Source organism: Seriola lalandi, unplaced genomic scaffold, assembly GCF_002814215.2.
Source record: "Seriola lalandi dorsalis isolate HSWRI2012SDOR001 ecotype SW California unplaced genomic scaffold, Sedor1 jcf7180002054997, whole genome shotgun sequence".
NCBI classification, from domain to species: Eukaryota; Metazoa; Chordata; class Actinopteri; order Carangiformes; family Carangidae; genus Seriola; species Seriola lalandi.
Genome location: NW_019525546.1, coordinates 248,766 through 266,294, shown reverse-complemented (window position 1 = coordinate 266,294; position 17,529 = coordinate 248,766). Strand labels below are relative to the sequence as shown.

Below are 17,529 nucleotides of genomic sequence, written 5' to 3'. Positions count from 1 at the left end.
GATAAGTTCAAGTGATATTGTGAAGAAGTTATGAAATGTGAATTGCAGAATATACAATATGTTCCTTGTGAAACTGATATTGTGAAAGTATTACAATGTGTTTCTTGTATATTTTAAATCTATTACATGAAATAAGGTTTCCTTCCTCCTTTATCAATGTCATGTTAACGTCTTTTATTGGGTCTAAGTTTTTGAATGTAACTAAGGTCGTAATTTATGTCCCATTTATCTGTCTCTCAACTCACTTTCCATGCATTTGTATCTTTCATTCCATTTTCTCGTATTTTCTTCCCCTCTAATTTCCCTCTCTCTCTTTTTCTCTCCATTTTCTGTATCTTTTTCCATCTCAACAGGACATGCAAGTGTCTGGCGTTGAGGATGACAGCAGAGCGTTGAACATCGTCATCCATAAGCCCAGCTCCAACCCCCACGCCAAGCCTCTGCCCATCCTGCAGGCCAACTTCATCTTCGCTGACCACATCCGCTGCATCATCGCCAAGCAGAGGCTGGCCAAAGGTCGCATCCAGGCCCGGCGCATGAAGATGCAGAGGATCGCCGGTAAGTAATTAGGAAGCCTTTTAAGCCTTCTGTGCTCACTCAAACGCTCAGCATGACCGTTTGTCTTTACACACGACTTTTCTCAGTCTGTGTGTTTCAGAAGCTACTTTGAAACTATACAGTAGAGTAGTTAACGGCAGAAATCACATGAGATGTTAAACAGAAAGTAAGTGAGTGAATATATAATAGACACAATACTGAAATATAACAATGAAAAGTCAAATCAATCAACAGCTAACATTACTTCCAGCAAATCTGTAGGAAGTCAGCCAAAGGAAAACATCCACTTATGTAAAAAAGCTAAATCAAAATCTGTTTCAATTGTTAGTTACTTTACTAATTTCAGTTAAAGTGAAACAGATGTGAAAGCTAATGTCTTTATGAACAGTTAAATAGTATCTGTGTTCAGTATTTCCTTGAATCAGGCACAGTTTTTCTCCTCTTGTCATTCATTTTCTTTAAGTTTTAAAAAGATGACTGTCATCTTTGATAATTGACAGAAATGTTGTCAGGACGCTATATTTAACCACAATTAATGGTGGGGAGTTTAATGAGTTTTTTTTCTTTCTTACTGTTCTACTCTTTGCTTTTAAAAAGTATTAGCCAATAGTAAATCTGTATGTTTAAAATCTGTTGTAAATATATATAATATATACACATGCATATGTCATTGTCCACTGGCCAGATAATGTAGATTCATAACATAGATTCTGACAAACTTACCCACCAGTCATTTGTACTTCCCCTCCCATTGGTCTGTTTCTTTAGAATTACACAGTTAGACAGATATGTGGAATCTTGCTAATGCAGCAAAGTCGACGAGGATGTGAATACTGCAAAAATAGACACTGCAGTCACAAACCCTTTTTCGCAGTCATAGGCAGCAACGGTCACTTAACATTTCTTAGTTCCACTGCATCCAGTCATAGTAAAAACAAAATACCCAGTTTGACATGCTCCTCTAAAGTCTCAACATAAGGCAGACACCACTCTCTGTGATTTTGATTTCAATCCCAAAGCTAAATCCACTGCAGATTGCTCTATTCATATCCCTGTGCTTCATGTGTATGCAGCTTTGTTGGACCTGCCAGTGCAGCCCAGTGCGACAGAGGTTTTGGGTTTTGGTCAGACAGCCCATGCTTCGCCCAGCGGCCTGCCTTTCAGATTCTACGAGCAGTCAAGACGGGCCCCCAACGACCCCACGGCAAATAGATCAGTCTTTGCCTCGGTGGATAAAGTACCAGGTAACATACAGTTCATCAGAGTCCACTGCCTGTTCACGCGGCTTTAGTCTTCCTACTGCTTCACAGATCTACAAGCTCATCTCTTTTATACTTTTTTCTTGTCTTTAAATCTAGACATAGTCATCATTACAGAAACACCTACCCTCCTGATATGAATATCGTAACACAGTGGCAGTAAAGTCAGAGCCCTAGTTTACACACACTGGACACTTTATGAGAAATATTATAGTAATCAGTTATAGAACGTGAAGTACTTTTAAGACTGTTTTAAGACTTTTCTTTTTGAGTCTTAGAGGAAACTTTTTGAAAAAGTTGTTCTTATCTTCAAACCAACTTGTGATAGAGTCTGAGTGGTGGAAATGGGTTTGTGATTTGATCTCTAGAGTAGAAGTGTAACAGTAAGTCAGTCATGTTTCTACCAGGAGAATTAGATTAGAGGTTTTGTGAAGAAACACAGCTCCTGAGGACACGGCATAAAACTCTGCTGACCCCTGCTTTTATTCTTTTTTAATGTATAATTCCTTTTATGTTGAATAAAATTTTGTTATAGAAACACATTAGGTGAACATTCTGTTGCCCTGTCTGTCACTGGTTTGTATTACCTGCTGCATTTCTTGCACAGAGCTCCTTGTTCGTCTCGGCAAAGAAACTGTTCCCCCAGAGATTACTTTGATATCCAGGCTTCAGCAATGTAAAAACGCTATTGAGATTTTATTGAGTCAATATTTATTGAAATTTATTTTCAGCTTAAAATGTTTTTGCTTGTTTCCACCTAATGGGCCAGTTTCTATGGTAACTATACCTTTTCTGCTTGTTTTGGGTAAATTACAGTAACATGAAGTTATAGGTTTTAGTAGATTAAGTAAAGTGGTTTAATTAGGTTAATTCAACAATAAATTAAAGCATAGTTTTAATTAAGTGTGCGTGTGTGTGTTTATGTACGTGTGCGCCATCCCCAGGTTTTGCGGTGGCTCACTGTGTGTCGCAGCACAGTCCCTCACCCCTCTCCTCCCCCTCGCCTCCCTCCAGCGGGAGTGGAAGCACAGGAAGGTGTGACTCTGTTACTGCAAGCACTATATCAGCTCAGAGCCCCACAGGTAGCACACACACGCACACACACTACATCTAACTACATACAGAAACAATGGAGCACATTTGGGTCATAATACACAGATTCTGGATTGTAATGTAAATCAGTAATCTGGGGAAAGTAAAATGTCACAGACATAAACAGACTACCAATATTTCCATTACCGGTGTGATGTCTGCACTGTACCATACACACCTACCTGCTTATGTAGAGGATTAGGTGCTACCAGGGTACAACTACATATATGCACACACCACAAAAACCACAGTGTCATGCAGCGGTGTCAGATGAGTATGTAAGAAGTAGCACAGGGCACATGTAGTATGTACCCTGTGCTCCTTCCATGACTGGGTCTTATAGGCGTCTAGGTGTGTTGTTTCTTGGTGTCACTGAACCCCTCAGACCTGTTAAATAGGCTCTAGACTCTAGAGCCTGTTTAACAGGAATTTACACGATAATTCAAGTGTGTCCGGACCTCCGCGGCGGAGGCTCTGCCGAACCCCTGAGACCGACTCACCGAACCCCTAGGGTTCGATTGAACCCAGGTTAAGAACCACTGCTCTAGAAGAACACCATGTCACTAGAGATTCTTGCTATAAATTGTATGGGATGCATGAACAGCAAGCTATGTTTGGAGTAGTCAGTTACCTGAGTAGGTATAAGCTACCCCAAGAGGAATGAGAATTTAGGAAAGTTGAGTTTTGGATCTGATTGTTTTGATAAAAATGTAATGGGTTTCCTATAGTTTCAGGTGTTAAACCATGTCTTTGTTTTTTTTGTTTTTTTTTACATAATTACACAAATATATGATTGAATCCTGTACATCAATCAAATAGAAATGTTTTGTCTCTGTTTTTCAGTCCTTTGTATATGTGTACAGACAGTGAGCGTTTCACACAATTGCTCATATCTGAATGGCTTCATAACTGCAGCGTGTACTCCACCATCAATAACTGCTCATCACACACATTTAATGAAATTTAATCTTGTTTATATTTATTTCCACATAGAGGAGAGTCGCATCTTTTCAAATCTTGTAGGTCACATGAGTAAAATGGTCTGGACTGTTTTATGCACTCCCTTCAGTTTATACCTCATTAGCATCAAAATGCATTAAACTGCGTGAGTGTGCTGTGTTACAGACCTCCAGAAAACAGGACAGGGTTTTGTTCTAATGATTGTTTTGAAACACTTTTTGTACATCTTTCATCTTTCATACTGCACCCTTTCAATCTTACAATGTAAGTATGATTACATAGTAGTTGATATAGTATTGCATAGTTTATGTTGTAGTTCTCCCTGCACTGTTAGATGGCTAGTACTGCTTCTACTTATGTCTCATTCTCGTGTACTGTGTTCATCCTCTGCCTCCTCTTTTCTTCTTCTTTTCGGCACCGATGACACATTTGAAAAGAGCTGAGCCTTGTTAGAAGGAAACTGTTTATTCTTTACATTATAATCAATGAAAGCAGAAGGAGGTATGTCGTGAATACAAAGCACTGTGTTACTCATTTGTCTGCATGTGCCTGTCCAAACACGTCTATGGAGCCTTTTACCTTCAAAGATTCTTGTAGTAACTACATAAACCTTTCCTGACATGAAATTCTTTGCTGAATTTTGGGAATATTGTGGGATTTCCCTGCCCTGGAATATTGAAGAATATTATTTTATTTTTTTTTTTTACTTTTTTCACTTTTTTTCAGTAGTATTAGATAATTGGCCACATTTAATCAGTTTTTCCTCACAGCAAATTTAATAGGAAACCATACTTTATCCCTTTTTAGATGTTCTCTGTATATGAACATCCCTCATTTTGTCCTTTCCTCTCCACTAGATGATGGTACATTTTTGGAGCACACCCCACCCTCCTCCTCGGGTGGAGAAGGGGAAGGAGGAGGTGGAGAAGTAACGTTGGTCTCCTCTACTCCTTCGACCCCAGCCCCAGCTCCGGCACTCGCCCCGAGCCTCACCCCTGCCTCCCAGCCCACCATCTCCCTCCTCACGGACAACAACGCCGACACCCTCACCGTGGAGTCTCTCACACTGCTACCTCCTGCTGACTCACCACACCTGCACCCATGCGCCAGCCACATTCCCGCCACGCGCCCCCTCCAGAGACCAGACGCCTCAATCGCAGAGGAAGATGAGGAAGAGAAAGAGGGGGATAGCAAAGCAGAGCAAAGAGAAGAGGAGGAGCTGCAAGAGGAGGAGGGGTCGCCGATGGATGAGACGGAGACGGATGCGACAGTAAAAGAGGAATCCACCACGACGGAGTTGATCACGCCCACTGACGAGGCCCCGGAGGAAGCAGAGGGAGGAGACGAGCCAGAAGGTGAGGACACACCTCTACAGGTGGATAGAGACCTGCTCTCTGCTGCAGAGCTGCAAGAAAGAGACGACTCTGTAGAGAATACAGAAGACGCAGAAACACACACTGAAACACCTGACTCGCCTGAACTGGATTAAGCAACACACACACACACACACACACACACATTCATCTTCATGCACTTAAATTAGTCTTTAACACACACAGAGGGCAGTGAAGAGTGATAGTTAAACTATCCAGCTTGGCTGCAGTATATTTTCATGTTGCAACCTGTAGGTTAGTGTGTGATGTGGATAATCCAAGAGGCTTTTGGAGGCATCTCAATATTTGTGTTTGCACATGAAGAAAGACTCTTCTCACGTACAGAGAGGACGAGAGGACGAGACAGACAGACACTGGTCGAACTCAAGGAAGGCTCAAAGCACATTTGGGTTTTTGTGCACTCGAGTGTGTCTGGTTATGTGTATGCAAGTGTTTTTAGCACGTGTGTGTCAATGCGCACAACCAGCAATGTTTTTTACTCATTCTGATCGATTGTTTTTCAGCTCACACACACACACCTACACACACACATACACCACCCATCTGTTGTGAGCTGTGACTTCTGAGCTGTTTATTCACTCTGTCCTAAAGACCTGTCCTATTTTTGTGTCTTATGTTCACATAACAGTTCACAGCTAATGTTTTGCGGTGGTGGTCACTACTATGCTAACACACACACACACACACACACACACACACACTGTACATACAGTACACACCGAGTCAGCTGCACTAGCCTTTTAACCACTGCATGTCAGACCCATTAGCAGTTACTGCCACCTATAACTGCCACTGGGTGGGTGTGTATGTTCTGCATTTGGTTTAGTTTTCATTCCTTCACATGTAAAGTAATGATCCATTCATTTCCCATTTACTAATTGGTGTCAATTATAGAATATGTATTAAATCACCTGCAACATCTTGAGCCAGGAGGGAGCAGGTGTCAAACTGTAAACATTCATTTAATGATAACCTAGTTTTTTGTGGTCATCTTGTACCCTGCTGGTAAACATTTGGAGGATTTCATGTGGGAATGCAACATGAGGTGTGTGAAAGCTGCCTTTTAATCTTGATCACAACCAGCGCGCAGCTGGAATGACAGTTTAGGAAAGTTGGATCCACATATGTTGCTTGCATGCAGCGTGGAGAAGCATTTTTTTTCAGATATGTAACAGAAATCAATTAACTTTTTGCTTTTTACTTCAGCTTCCATTACAGATCAGTCCCTGGTTTCAAAAATCCCAAACATTATGCAATAATTTGTGTGTGGATTAGATAATGTGCGTTCATTCGCAGAAGTAATTCACCTTTCAGCTGCCCGACCTGCAGAATAAATGGTCTGAAAGATCTTAATGGAGCAGAGGCTGCTAAGTAAGTGGTACAGTAGTGATGCATAAAGCAGAGCATTCACTGAGTAGTAGTAAGTTTATCTTGAGTCAGTCCATGCATTGATCCGTTCATTCATTCATTTTAGCAATTCAGCCTGTGTCAACATTGCTGTACTCAAATATAACACGCTGTTTTACTGGTTTGAGAATGAAGGTATTTCAGGTATTTCATTTGTTTGATATATTTAGAAAAATAGATAAAAAAGATAATTTTCTTGATTAAATGAAACTCTGAAGGCCTCATAGTGATGAGTGGTGATACAGTGTAATAGCGATCTGTGATGTTAGACGTATCAACTTTAAAGAGTCATGAGAAACCATTTGAAATAACATGCGTGTCTTGGGGTCTGCGCATCATCACAACAACCCTGGGCTGAATGTATCTGCTAGTTGCCCCTCAGGTGCTGACCTGAGCTCAGTTTTATTCTCTATATACCTGGGGATGGGTTTAAGAAGATAAATGCTTTCAACACCACAGTGACTGTTAGGAGCGTCCACTCTGAAATTTGATAAATTGTCACTTGTCAAAACAAGTTATTGTTTTTTTTCCATCCAGCTGCTGATGACCCACAAAGTATCTCCAGGAAAGAAAAGTAGGAGGATAATGTGGTTAATACCCCCCCAAATAACCTCAACACAAGAAGTTTGGATCATATTTTATCCCAAAGTGGGCTATTAGTAAAACCTGGAATTATTGAAGTCATAATCCATATAAAACAACAACAACACTCTTGGAAAAACCAACATTAGGATTAATTTCGGGTTTTTGGAAACCAGATGCTGCCCTGGGGTCCGCCTCTGGGGGCAACCCCCCCCCCCCTCCCGCCTCCTTTAAACAGCTGAATAAAGTTTTTACGGCTGCAATAATCTTAAGAGCTTACCAATGAGGGGAGAGATGAATGTAACAAACAAGTTATCTCTCCAAACAGCTGTGTTGTTTGATCAGTTTGGGAAAATGAGATCAGTGTATTTTAACCTTGACTTGGTTTGTAACACTTAGGAACAAAGCACACACAAACGTATTTTCTCCTTGTGTCCTAATCTTTATTTTTTACTGCTTTTATTCTTGCTGCTTTTCCTTTCTCCTTTGCTTACTCTCTTCTTTTCTGTGCCATCGTCATACAGCTGAAGTCTTAATGCTCGGTCATTCTTTTTTTTTTAACTGTACAGTCATCAACAAGTTTATAAATGAAAAATTCAGAGCAATACTCTTTTTTTGAGTCAGTCTCTTAGTATTCCCATCTTGCTGCTGTAAAGAGCAGGAGAATGATAGTGATAATCACTGACATGCTGAAGGGGCTTGGCACAATTTGTAGAGCTGATACTGATGGTTTAGAGGAGCATGCCGCCATGTTGAAAGACAATATGTCGACGTGTTCCTAATAACCATGACAACCTCTACCAAAACATGCCATCACAAGCTTCCATTATTGAGTCTCTGATTGTAGTGTGTGTGTATGTAATATGTTTGTATGCTCTGTAAATGCTTTTGGCTTTTAAAACCTGTAATTATTGTTAATGAACTAAAACAGAGGAATAAATAAAGAACTGCAATAAATTATTCTACTTAACAACGGTGAGACTGCTGCATGAGCTTTGTTCTTGTGTTTGCAGACTGAAGAGTTTTTTTGGGGTTTTTTTTCCTCGTGATTTTTTTTCTTATTATTTTTTTCTCCCCTCTTCACAGAATCGCGCTCTCATAGTATGAGCAGAAGATGTTCTCCTTAGTCTTTAAGCAAGAAAACCACAGGAAATATTAGAAAAGAACTGCCAGGCCCGGGAGCGCACACAACCCCTTGTTTACTTCAGTACTGAGTGTGTGCAGGCTTCCACTGATTGTGTTTCGTGATCACAGTTACACAATTTTAGGGGTAACTGAATACACAGAAGGTTTCATAGAAGATCTGTAAGGGCAGATAGTGCTTGATGCAATTTTATTGAAAATAGAAATGGGCTCGAAATGCTCTCATTTCTATATAATCTTTCAAATTTCTACTGTCCTAGAAAAGCTTGGTGTTGAAAACAGAATCACAGGTTAGAAAAAGCTGTAAACCCCTGATCTACAGTGAGGATGCCTCAGGTGAACAAACACCCACATGGTGACCTTCAAACTGCAGCATAAAAGATTTCTGTGAACGAGAATGTTACTTCCTGCACTGCAGCTCTACAATCAGGTGTAAACCTGAGTTTGAAAGCATTTCTGCAGTGTAAAAATGATGCCCGTATTTTGCTTCGGGCCTAAATTTGCATTTGTGTGTGTCAGACAGACCGAAGGCTAAGATCATGACACTGCCTTTACACTTTCTACCTTTGCGTTGTGTTCCTGTGGCTGCTGCAGGAGCCCTCTGTCATCTTGTGGTCTGTACGTGTTTCTTTTATCGCGGTTCCTCTCTTCAGGGAAGTCTGGTTGTGTGTGCGTAAACATGTGAATGGGTTCCTGGTACTGCAACGACACCGAAATAGTTATTGTGTGTGTGTCGTTTTTTGTTTTTTTTTCTGTGCCAAACCACAGTCACAGCATCAAATTGAAGTTTTGTCGGTACAGATCTTAGATGGATTCGAAGATTTCTCTCTGCAGTCACAAGGCATGTCACAATCACTGATGAAGATTTTAAAACTAAATGGCACTCATTTACAGTTTTAAATGTTAGGTTAATAACATATACTGTGGTTTTCTTAGAGATAAAGATTCTTTGTGTATTTTGTAACCTGCAGTGTTTACATCCATGTTTACATTGGCTAGACATCTTCCTATTTACATTTGCAGGTACATTGTTACATTTTTTGTTGCGTAGACTCCACCACCTGTGTGAAACCATTGCGTATCGCTTCACTTGAATGCTCGTGCATGTACATGTGCGTCCGGGTCCATGTGATAGCAGAGATTCAAACAAAGCAAAACAAGGCTCACAGATCAAAACATTTGCTCCATACTGCCACTATTGGCTAAAAGCTCCACAGGCTACCTTTATTGTCTCCTGGAATTTGTTAAGGGGACCTTATATATTAAAAAATGTTAGACTTTTTTGCAGAGTTAAATAAGAAGATTAGTAACCTAAACATTAAATGTTAGGGTAAGTTTAGCATAGCTCGGCACAAAGACCGAAACAGGGAAAATGACTAGCTTGAGTGAGTCAAGGCTAAGCTTCCTGGCTTTGTATAGGCCTACCAGCTCCTCTAAAGCTTAGTTCTATTGACAATGATGTAAATTTGTCTTGTACAGAGGTTTTTTTTTCTTGGCTGGGAGCAGTTGTCGAGCAGCCAGCGGATAATTAATTGATTGCAACCAAGTAATAATCTAGCACACAGCTATCCATAAAACAGCAAATTGTTGTTGTAAATTAGGTACAATTTTAAATAATGGTGAAGAAATAGAGGTGCTGGTAGGCAGATTTTGTTGCCATTTGACAGAGCTAGGCTAACCCCCCCCCCCACACACACACACACACACACACACACACACACACACACACACACACCTCCTGTTATATTTAACAGACAGATATTGGAGTGGGATCAACCTAACTCTCTACAGGAAAGCACATAAACATAGTTCCCAAAATGTCAAACTATTCCTTTAAAAAAAAAAAAAAGAATTGTTCGACAGTGTGTGGGATATTGCTGATGTCAGAAAGTTTTAAAATGGTAGTTGGGGAATTCTTTGAGCCATGATCTAGTAGCTATTAGAAAAACTGTCCGAAACCAGAAATAAGCTTTTCCCACATCACTGTGTTGTCTGCAAAAAAAAAAGGGACTTTGACTTGCTCTCTGCTGAAGGAGAAACATTGTGTGATGTTGTTACATAAATATCCTGAAAATACTTTGTCTTGTGGCTGTTTGGTGAAGAGACACACTCATTGTGGCAAGTCTGTTTCAAAACCCATTCTTCTTATGTGATGACCATTTCCACATAATTTCCTGCAAGTATGCCATCATCAAATGGTAAATTCTGTTAAACCCTCTGGCAAAAATTAGTGGGAAATCAAATCTGATGAAGTTTGTAAAAAGAAAGAAAATTGGTGACTAATGATGGGATTCAGGAAAGTACGCTCCTACATCACATCTCAATAACAATTGGTTTACAAAACACTCATGAACCAGTGTTTGATCACAGGAAAGTCTTGATCAAGAACCCTAACAACACCAGCAACCAGTTAGGCTGCCAGATTCGCTAATAGTCTGAGGAAAAGCTAATATCCCCCACCACAGGAGTAATCAAGTCACATACTGCTGTTAGGACCTATTTCATCTGAATTCACTGAATAAGAGTAAAACAAGATCACAATGCCAAAAGCAGCATCCTCTTCACATCAAATCTCATCCTTTCTCACTGTGTCCACAGACTTTTTATCTTTCTCTTGAGGAGTCATTCATTTCTTACATAGAAGGGGGTGTGTGTGTGTTTGTGTGTTTGTGTGTTTGTGTGTTTGTGTGTGTGTTTAAAGGACAGAAAACTCCAAATGGAGGATTCCACAGAAATCAGCTGATAAGCGCACACAGTCACAAAAGACCTCACTTCACCTTTCACTTCTCAAAATAGTCTGGAATGTCCTAAAAACTGAGAAGCTGTGAATGAAACTGCAGCGTATGATTCAGCCCGACAAGAACTCAATTTCTAGGTAAAGCTTCAAAAAGTAAGGATTGATAACACCTATAAAAACGAAGATATTACAATCATAGTGTTTATATCACCTACTCATGTTCCACTGTGGTGTATCTTTGTGTGTGTGTGTTCCACCCCTGCTCAACCTCTTCCTCAAGCTGAGATCATTATATCCTCAAACTAGTCAGGCTTTACTTGAATCAAGCTCAGGGTATTATATTCAGTATGACTCAGCTGTGTGTGTGTGTGTGTGTGTGTGTGTGTGTGTGTGTGTGTGTGTGTGTGTGTGTGTGTGTGTGTGCGTGCGCGCACATCTGTATAGACCCAAAAGAGTTTTTAAAAAAAAATCCCCAAACAACATCACAAGGCCTTTGGTTTTTGCATTGGAGTTTTGGTTAGGTATGAGGAAGGGGTTGGAGGCTAGTTCAGGTTACAACCTCAGATTAGAAATAATAGAGTGTACTAAATACCATCTGAAAAAGTGACACATACTCTCACAAATGTCATGAAACTGCAAAATTACACCAAATTGTGAAGCCTTCTAAAGATAGTCGGGGTCTATGCTAATCTTGTCTGTCACCATCTAGTTTACAGTTTCTGTACCTTCTAAAATATTTGTTGTAATTTTTATCTTTGCTTTTTTATTAGCATTTTAATTTTTACTAATACAAACGTGGGGATAAATTTGCTGGAAAAGGAACAGTTTGACAAATTAGGAAATGCACATGTTCACTTACTTGCCAAGAGTTAGATGGAGTGATTGATAGCACTCTCATGTCTGTGTGCTAAAGTTAAATATGAGGTTGAAGCTAGCAGCCAGTTAGCTTAGCTTATAATAAAGACTGGAAACGGGGAGACAGCTGGCTCTGTCTGTACACAATTCAACTACCAAGACCTCTAACGCTCACAAATGTCCTTTATTTGATTGGTACAAAAAGGAAAGTGTAAATCAGCAGAGTTACTGTGCCTGGTCAAGAAATAACATTAGCTAACTTTAGTCTGCGCTGGACTTTAGCTAAGCTTGGCGTAGCTTAAGCGTAACATCCATAAAACCACAATTGTTACTTTTATACTCCAGTTTTTGTAAGGATTAAACAAACTTTAACACTAGTGTTATTTTTGAAAAGATGCTGGGAAACTGTCTAATAACACAGAGGCTGAATACTCCTCATTTTAGATGAGAGGCTACGCTAAACAATGAATGCTACACCACTTTACATTACAGGTGATAATTAACTGTATAATGAACAATCGCAGGCTTTTAAATCTCTTCTTCATCTGCTGCCTCACTTTTTATAGATTTGCTTTTATGTGTAGTAAATTTTGCTTTATTCCTTTGACCTGCTTTTTTGTATTACTTTTATTCCACTCTGCCAGTTTTAGTTTTAGTTTATACAGACATAAAGCTTATTATTCATAAATCAAGAATTAAATGAATTGTGTGACTCTAAGCCTGACCTTGATCTAACATGTCTGTCTAACCACTAACCCAAAAAATTTCCCACTTCCTCTTTAGGAAATTTTAATCTGTGCTGGGTCCTCATTAAGATAACAGTACTACACACACACACATTTACACAGACACAATCACATGCTTCATTATGTGTCACCTCTGTCCCTGTTTCTGGTAAGTGTGTGTGTTTCTAAGCGTAACAGTCCATTTACAACCAAAGTAACCCCACCCACCTGTCACTTTACCCTACACAGATGAATCACTGTGGTGACGATACTGTACTCTACCACGTCAGACTTCCTGTCTGTCTCTCTGTCTGTCTGTCCTATTGTCTGTGACTTAGTTTGAACAAAGTGTGTGATTGTGAGGGTGTGTGTGTTTGTACCTCCCTCTCACTCCACCCCTTTAAATTCCTACCATGACACAATTTGGGGAACAGTACCACAGTTAAAAAGTGACTTAATACCAATCCATAAAGGTCAATTTAAATACAGTTTATTTCAAATATAATGGCACAAAATACAGTACAACTTCACACCAGACTGCATGACTTCAGAGTACTCAAATTTCACTAAAAGATATCAAGTGGTTTTTGAGCCATCAGTGCTGGCAAACATTCATGTGTGATGTAAACTTTCAAGAACATTAGAGTATTCAAACCTGCTACAAAAATAAATCCCATTGGAACCACCGATTGTGATGGTTTCAATCGTACCCTCCACCATGCCATAATATTTTTATAAATCCACTCTGTTGATGCTCTTATTGTCATTCCACAATCCACTTTTAAATAGTTTTGGGCCTCTGGTGGCCACAAATTGGCACCAGAAGACCCTATACTTTCCAGTATAACAGTCACAGTCGACCTCGCCAGGTCTTCTCTCTCTGGTATAGCGCCATTTTTTCTGTAGTTTTCTCTTAATGCAGCATTTTCCAACTTTTCATGCTTCCTCAAAACCAAAAGGTGCTCTGTCCATGTGCAAGTGGGAGTTGAGTCTCTAGAGGTAATGTATGTTGAAATTTTATGCATGATTCCTGTCCAACTGGAAACCACCTCTCCTTGAAACAACATGCAGAGATTAAGCTCAAAACAGGGAGCTGATTTGAGATTTAACAATGGAAATGCAGTCTTAACCTTCAGCACATGATGGACCGGCTTTACTGACCCCTCCAGTTCCCTGTTACTTGGTAAAAACTGCCTTCTTGAAATCAAAAACAATACTGTCAGAAGTTTACATGGCAAACTGGTCACAGTTTGTAAGGGAATTCCAACAGGAAGTCTTGGGCAACATGGGTAACTGGCAGCTCTGAAACCCTTCCTCTGCCACACAGCTCCATGATGCGCTTCCTGCACAGTTCCTGCAGCGTTGGCTCCCATTTCCTGTACGGGATGCTCAGGCTCTTCTTGGGAGAGTTGATGTAATGCTCCAACAGGGCGAAGAGCGTCGGGAAGGAGCGCTCGTTGCCCGCCAATGAGAACTTTTGCCGCTTGTAGTCGATGCGCACGCTGACCGGCCCGCTCTTGGCGTGGTAGGACAGTGTGAAGAAAATGTCCTTCTGCCGGCTGTCGCGGATGAGGAAGCTGCCCAGCGGAGCGTCCCGCAGCATGCGGTGAGCGTCCTCCACACCCAGTGGTCCCCAGTAGAAGCCACTGCGCTCCAGCTTGGCTGCTGTGTCTGTGATGATCCTGCAGTCCTCCTTGCAGGAGAAGGTGGGGAAGTGGGTCAGATACACAGAGGGGACAGGCACTCGTCTCGGGATCGGCTCTGGAGCGGCCCGATGCTGAAGCTGCTCCAACTCTGCGTGGAGTGACGATGATGAGGACAGGGAAGATGATGAAGACAAGGAAGAAGATGAGGAGAACGATGAGGATGATGAGGATGATGATGATGTTGATGATGATGATGAAGAAGATGATGACGACGATGAGCTTGACAAGCAGTTCTTGTCATTGCCTTCCACTGTGCTGTCGGCTACCATCCTACAGGGGAGAGAGGCCCCAAACCCTCTCCCATCTCTAACCACCACACTGTCATCCTGAGAGAGACAAAGAAGAAGAACGGTTATTACTTTAAATACCATCATCTATTTATATTAAAACAAGTGGCATCACTTTCACAGCAGCTTGAACAAAGTAAATAGTTACAGTTAAGAAACTCTTTACGGTCTGAAAAATGAAAGTGGAAGTTACACAACTTTAAGAATCAAGTCTCAGAAATGGACCATGTAGGGCCCTGTAGCTCTAAAATTAGAAAGACTTCGGTGTGTGTGTGTGTGTGTGTGTGTGTGTGTGTGTGTGTGTATGTGTGTGTATAATTCAGAGAATGTCTGTGAGTGTAGGTTAGAAATTCATTCTAGTTTCCATTGAGCGGTACTTTGCTTGATATGACTGGAATCTGCGGTTTGGCTGGAATTCAGCTGATGTCAGCGGCAGCCAAATTACTGTAGTGTGTCTGCAGACACACACACTCACACAATAAAGTTTACTGTGCCTCCAAGGCGTATGACATCTTTCATCATGACTGAAACATTAGGTTGTAATCAAACTTATAAATCCTATATTCTTCTCTATGATTTTAATACTAAACTGATATGACCTCTGGAGCCTTGACTGAGCCTGACCCATTGGATGTGGTAATTAATCTTTTCCCTGCGTAGTTCAATGTGAATTACCTCACATTTGTTCTAGGAGTTGATCAGAAATGCTTTAAATTCGAGGAAAAGTCGTGATTCCACCCCAAAAAGTTATGATTAACAGGTGATGATGTGGGTTGTACTTTTTTTTTTATCTTTATTTCCAGGCATCACAATCACATGTCAAGGAGATGGATGAAATTCAAAATATAAACATATTTGTGATAAATAAACTATAGAGCCCGTTTTCATGTGTTGGCTCATTAAGTTTCACTCTTATCCAGCCCAAGCTGCTGTTCGGGAATCAGCTGGACACCACCTAACACAATCCATTTTTGGTGCAAAAACACAGTCCATGCACTCACAGACTCATATTACACAACAGATCAACTATTTATCCTACAACCTATTTTCCAACTGCACAGGGCGCAGGGAAAAAAAAAAACAGACATTTTTGACTTGAAACGCCAAACTGCACAGCATGAATCAACAGATTGGATTGTCTTACCGTTTTGTTCTAACGACAGCGGCGTTTTAAAGATCCGTTTCACTGTAATCCCAAAATGCGACCTCTTCGCTGAGACCAGTAAATATCCTGCACGTAATCCGTGACGCAGCGCAGGGTACACGGGGGGAGGGGGCTGAATTTGACAGCTCGGAGGTAACTTTTTGACCTGCTGGCTGTATTTCCCACCCGTCAAATCATACTCTTGCGTGTGTGTAGTATGGTAAACACTGCTCGAGGATTTATAGAGCTATCTGCTGGCCCCGCCTCTGAGCGTTAGCCGGGCAGTTTCTCCTAAACAGAATCGAAAGTGAAACTTAGCTGAGAGCTCTGACACACGGCCCCTTTGCTTTCTCACTTCTTTTGAACTCTGTTATTATTTGGAGAATTTCAAGAAAACCGCAAAGCCACATGACTATAGGACTTTTACGGAAATACAGGTGGCGGATTCGAGTAATGACACCATTTATTCGGTCTTCTTCTTATGCGTGTTTTTAGTGGTATTTTTATTCATGTATTTATATATTTATTCATTCATTCTGTACGTTTGTCTCTCTCTCTCTCTTTTCCATTCTCTCATTCATTGTAAATGTAAGTAAATTCAGTTCAATTAAACATCAGTCATTCCAAAAGAGCACAGGATGTGCTCAGTTTATGGTGTGGGATGACCTCGCCAGAAGTTATGTTTAGTTTGTTAAGTGACATATAAAGTTAAATGTCTTCCACGTCTAGCTCTGACCGTAGTCTCTGTTATCGTAGATTTGCATGCAGATAAAGTTCCTGATAAAAATCCGCTTCACCACATTTCTTAACCTTTGCTCAACCAGGCAAGTCCCACTTAGATAATGATCTTCATTCCATCAAAGATGAATCTGGCCAAACAGTTACACAGTAGTTGCTGTCGGTTATAACATTCATGCACAGTATCAAACTGCATAATATGGAAATTTTAAATCTGTGTATTTACAGTAAGTATAAAAAAGCAGTAGTGAGCACATTAGAGTGAAATCAGTCCAGTGCTTCTGCTGCACTTCTTCATTTGTTGTTAATAGTCCGCTCTTCTGCAGAAAAAAGCTTTTCACGGGGCCTCCACAGTTGAGGTGATTCATCTCAGATATGTTCATATTGTGACTTCCTCACCAGTCATTTCACTATTTTGGTTTTCAACACTTTATTCCATCTCAGCCACATTGGGCAATTTCCGCTGTGAATCCCATTCTTATGATATAGTATTAAATATTAATGACATTCAGATGACTAGTGTATTTCATATTCCTCTTTAGCTGTGGTTATATGGTGATTATTACATGACTTTTCTTCACTATTCAATGCTTAGACTCAGGTGTGTTGTATCAGAGTAAGTGATCATTTCACAACTCAAATCACCCTGCAAATATAAACTGCTATGCTATTCTGGTGATTTATAATTATACCATATACTATAATTATTATAAGTCCAACCAGTTTGTACCAGAACGACAGCAGACAAACATAGCACACTCAACTCATGTTGGAAATATTTCAAATATCACTTCAGCTTCAGTCTCATTTTAGTAGTATATGTGAAACAGAGTTGAGTTGAGTTGTGACGCAAAACACATTTCAGAGGAATTTGGCAATACAGTTTAATGTAATTTAATTTAATTGCGTAAAAGATTGAACAGAAATCTATTCAGGCTTGTT

The 17,529-nt window shown here is 40.4% G+C and overlaps 2 protein-coding genes across 4 annotated transcripts in view; one reads left to right on the top strand and one right to left on the bottom strand.

The window, feature by feature from the left end:
• The window catches only part of clec16a (C-type lectin domain containing 16A), a 41,590-nt gene extending 33,359 nt beyond the window's left edge, over positions 1-8,231 (top strand). For 2 of the 3 annotated variants that reach the window (XM_087171419.1, XM_087171418.1), the window contains exons 20-23: positions 354-558; positions 1,632-1,802; positions 2,762-2,899; positions 4,727-8,231. In XM_087171419.1, the coding sequence (XP_087027545.1) occupies positions 354-558; positions 1,632-1,802; positions 2,762-2,899; positions 4,727-5,358 (1,146 nt within the window). In that variant the 3' untranslated portion in view covers positions 5,359-8,231. The remainder of the gene's footprint in view (positions 1-353; positions 559-1,631; positions 1,803-2,761; positions 2,900-4,726) is intronic. The other variant, XM_087171420.1, reaches the window with a different exon arrangement.
• Positions 8,232-13,808: 5,577 nt separating this feature from the next.
• On the bottom strand, positions 13,809-16,067 carry socs1a (suppressor of cytokine signaling 1a). The gene is made up of 2 exons (XM_023397122.2): positions 15,850-16,067; positions 13,809-14,744 (listed from the first exon to the last, which is right to left on the bottom strand). The coding sequence occupies exon 2, from the start codon at positions 14,685-14,687 to the stop codon at positions 13,956-13,958; it is 732 nt and encodes a 243-aa protein (XP_023252890.1). The 5' UTR covers positions 14,688-14,744; positions 15,850-16,067; the 3' UTR covers positions 13,809-13,955.
• Positions 16,068-17,529: the final 1,462 nt, after the last annotated feature.

Excerpts from the sequence above, each read along its gene's own strand:
- socs1a (XM_023397122.2), bottom strand. The coding sequence starts at position 14,687 with ATGGTAGCCGACAGCACAGTGGAAGGCAATGACAAGAACTGCTTGTCA.